General features: G+C 34.8%; 1 protein-coding gene across 1 annotated transcript in view; it reads left to right on the plus strand.

Moving 5' to 3' along the window:
* LOC107552668 (rho GTPase-activating protein 30-like) overlaps positions 1 to 4,494 on the plus strand; it is a 29,685-nt gene that overhangs the window by 1,535 nt on the left and 23,656 nt on the right. The window contains exons 2-3 of the mRNA XM_016234609.1: positions 119 to 221; positions 1,348 to 1,492. Of these exons, the coding sequence (XP_016090095.1) occupies positions 119 to 221; positions 1,348 to 1,492 (248 nt within the window). The remainder of the gene's footprint in view (positions 1 to 118; positions 222 to 1,347; positions 1,493 to 4,494) is intronic.

The raw sequence follows: 4,494 nt of genomic DNA on the forward strand, positions 1-4,494 counted from the left end.
TCTCTCTCTCACACACACACACACTCTCACACACACACAAACACACACTCACACACGAGTTGTGATGTGTTTTTCTGCTTTTATGATATCAAACTCTTTCTTTCTCTCACGTGAGCAGTTCCTCTAGTGTTACGCAACTGTAGTGAGTTCATTGAGAAACATGGGGTCGTCGACGGGATCTACAGACTGTCTGGAGTGTCGTCCAACACACAGAAACTACGGTGTGTGAAACAGGGTTATTAACTATGATTAAAACCATAATATTTTCATATCATTTAATATTTTTCTGTCCTTATTTTACTTCAAGGCAACATTTCTCATGTTCATTTTGTTTAACCTGAAGTACTAAAATAATAAAAAAATCCCTAATAAAAAAAAAATATATATATATATATATTAGTGCTGTCAATCGATTAAAAAAATTGAATTGATAAACTTAAAAATAAATAAATCTAAAAAATAAAAATAAATTATTTTGTTTCAGCTTCTTGCAAAGGCAACATTTCTCATTCTCTTTTAATTTAACTTGAAGTACTAAAATTACTAAAAGTGAAACTGAAATAAAAGTTGATAAAAACTACATAAAAAAAACTAATAAGTATCACAAAAACAAAATTACTAAAACTAACTAAAATTTAAACAGAAAATGTCAAAGTAAATCATTCAGAATATTAATAAAAACCATAATAGCATTATTAGTATTATTATAGTATATTATTACAAATATTGCAGTGGGGAAAGAGGAAAACTAATAATTTGCACACTGTACACACTTTGTATACAGTGTATAGTTTTGTATATTTTTCATAAACATCTATTCTATTTTCTTTTTTATTCACATATTTATTGATGGTTTATTATATTCTATATTCTGTGGTTTATTATGTGTGTATGCCCATCATTTATTGTTGGTTTGTTTACATCATGGCAAATAGAGGATATCAGTGATACTAAAATAACAGTTGAGGAGGACTGACTTCATGCAGCTACTAAAAATCAGATTGTTTACAGACTTTGTTTACAGACTGTGTGTGTGTGTGTGTGTGTGTGTGTGTGTGTCTGAGTGTGAGTGTGTGTGTGTGTGTCTGTGTGTGTGTGTGTCTGTGTGTGTGTGTGTCTGTGTGTGTGTGTGTCTGTGTGTGTGTGTGTCTGTGTGTGTGTGTGTCTGTGTGTGTGTGTGTCTGTGTGTGTGTGTGTCTGTGTGTGTGTGTGTCTGTGTGTGTGTGTGTCTGTGTGTGTGTGTGTGTGTGTGTGTGTGTCTGAGTGTGAGTGTGTGTGTGTGTGTATCTGTGTGTGTGTGTGTGTGTGATTGTGTGTGTGTGAGTGTGAGTGTGTGTGTGTGTGCAGGGGTGAGTTCGACAGTGAAGGATCTCCTGACCTTTATAAGGACCTGTATCTGCAGGACATTCACTGCGTCAGCTCTCTGTGCAAGGCGTATTTCAGAGAGCTGCCCAACCCTCTGCTCACATACGAGCTGTACGACCGCTTCGCCGTGAGTCTGCGTCTCTCCCTCTGCTTGCCAGTGCATCATGTACAAATGTGTGCTTTAAAGTCTGCAAATGAATACGGTCGATGTTGATCAACATGCATTTTGTTTCCCAAATAAAATGTCAATATTTAATGATATCAGATGAGATTCACACAAACTTATTTGTGACCCTGGACCACAAAACCAATTATAATTGAGATTTATACATCATCTGAAAGCAGAATAAATGAGCTTTCCATTGATGTATGGTTTGTTAGGATAGGTTTAAAACTATTTAAAAATCTGTATAATGTGGGGATGCAAAAAAATCTAAATATTGAGAAAATCATCTTTAAAGTTGTCCAAATGAAGTTCTTAGCAATGCATATTACTAATCAAACATTAAGTTTTGATATATTTATGGTAGGAAATTTACAAAATATCTTCATGGAACATGATCTTTACTTAATATCCTAATGATTTTTGACATAAAAGAGAAATCTATAATTGTGACCCATAAAATGTATTGTTGGCTATTGCTACAAATATCCCCCAGCGACTTAACACTGCTTTTGTGCTCCAGGGTCACATATTAGAAAATATTTTGAAGTTTTGAATTTTAAAAAATCACAGCTTCATCGGAATCGTGCGGAACTTGGTGACTGTTATGGCATTTGGAATGAGAGAACACAAAAAAAAGTAGGGCATGATTCGAGCAGGCTAAGTGGTCGTAAAACAAATTGTCAAACTTGTGGTCTTTGGTCAAAAATGACTGTCCATAAGGAAATGAATGGGAAATCGACAAAAAAATTGTGTGTGTACAATCTACAAATCTGCCACAATGCAGAAAAAAAGTACACCGCAATGACGGGGTGAAACTCTAAAACATCAAGAGTGCAAAACCAACACATCCACTCACACACTTGTACACACACACACACCTATGAACTGGTGGGACTGTAACACAGCAAATATGTAAAATAAAAGCAATAATTCAAGTACAATGCAGTAAAAAAAGTGGACAGCAAGGAAGGGGTTACACTCTAAAACATCAAGAGTGCAAAACAGACACATCCACTCACACACACACTCACAGACACACACAATTATACACACTCAAATGAATTGGTATGGCTATAACCATATAGCCAAATGAGTCAGAAAACTGATATAAGAGGTTGGAATCAGATCAGACCCAGAAGGATTAAGCTCTGATAAAACATTTCTGTTCATTTTTGTTACATTTTTATAGAATTTTAATGTTTTGTGTAACAAATTGCTTTCTCTGTGTTCAGGTATGACTGTAGTAATAATAATTCAAAAACTGACGCTTCAAATCAACATTTAAAAAAAATATATAAACCTTTACAAATTAATTGTCTTTGAAAATGTCTAAATATATATCCAAATCTACAACTGAACAAAAATACATTACATTGATTTGACTGGGGGGGCATCTGCAAAATTGCAGATGTCCAGTCACTTTTGACCATGAAGACCGCAAGTGTGACTCCCAAATAAGGAGCTCCAGAGGGTTAAGGTGCTCTTGGTACATACATTCATACATATCTGACATGAGAACAGAAAACATTAAATAAGACTTTACAATAACTAATAATAATGTGTATGAATCTGGAACAGAAGATTTATGTACAGATTTGTGCATTATTTGCTCTATATACAGCTGTATAAATAAAGAGATATGCATATGTATTTACATAGTACTTGAATTACATAGTACTTGAAGTACTTGAATTACATAGGTAGGGCATGATTCGAGCAGGCTAAGTGGTCGTAAAACAAATTGTCAAACTTGTGGTCTTTGGTCAAAAATGACTGTCCATAAGGAAATGAATGGGAAATCGACAAAAAAATTGTGTGTGTACAATCTACAAATCTGCCACAATGCAGAAAAAAAGTACACCGCAATGACGGGGTGAAACTCTAAAACATCAAGAGTGCAAAACCAACACATCCACTCACACACTTGTACACACACACCTATGAACTGGTGGGACTGTAACACAGCAAATATGTCAAATAAAAGCAATAATTCAAGTACAATGCAGTAAAAAAAGTGGACAGCAAGGAAGGGGTTACACTCTAAAACATCAAGAGTGCAAAACAGACACATCCACTCACACACACACTCACAGACACACACAATTATACACACTCAAATGAATTGGTATGGCTATAACCATATAGCCAAATGAGTCAGAAAACTGATATAAGAGGTTGGAATCAGATCAGACCCAGAAGGATTAAGCTCTGATAAAACATTTCTGTTCATTTTTGTTACATTTTTATAGAATTTTAATGTTTTGTGTAACAAATTGCTTTCTCTGTGTTCAGGTATGACTGTAGTAATAATAATTCAAAAACTGACGCTTCAAATCAACATTTAAAAAAAATATATAAACCTTTACAAATTAATTGTCTTTGAAAATGTCTAAATATATATCCAAATCTACAACTGAACAAAAATACATTACATTGATTTGACTGGGGGGGCATCTGCAAAATTGCAGATGTCCAGTCACTTTTGACCATGAAGACCGCAAGTGTGACTCCCAAATAAGGAGCTCCAGAGGGTTAAGGTGCTCTTGGTACATACATTCATACATATCTGACATGAGAACAGAAAACATTAAATAAGACTTTACAATAACTAATAATAATGTGTATGAATCTGGAACAGAAGATTTATGTACAGATTTGTGCATTATTTGCTCTATATACAGCTGTATAAATAAAGAGATATGCATATGTATTTACATAGTACTTGAATTACATAGTACTTGAAGTACTTGAATTACATAGAATTTAGCATCTAGTTTAACTGTATTCTCTTAACGCTTATGGTTTTCCAGGACTCTGGAGTATTTGATGCGTCATCTGGTCAAGATGTCCACATTCGCCTCTCAAACCAATATGCATGCCAGAAACCTGGCCATCGTCTGGGCCCCAAATCTCCTCAGGTGTGTGAGTGTGTACGTGTGTGTGTGTGTGTGTGTGTGTGTGTG

The sequence above is a fragment of the Sinocyclocheilus grahami genome, unplaced genomic scaffold, assembly GCF_001515645.1.
Source record: "Sinocyclocheilus grahami isolate Dianchi unplaced genomic scaffold, SAMN03320097.WGS_v1.1 scaffold456.1, whole genome shotgun sequence".
NCBI classification, from domain to species: Eukaryota; Metazoa; Chordata; class Actinopteri; order Cypriniformes; family Cyprinidae; genus Sinocyclocheilus; species Sinocyclocheilus grahami.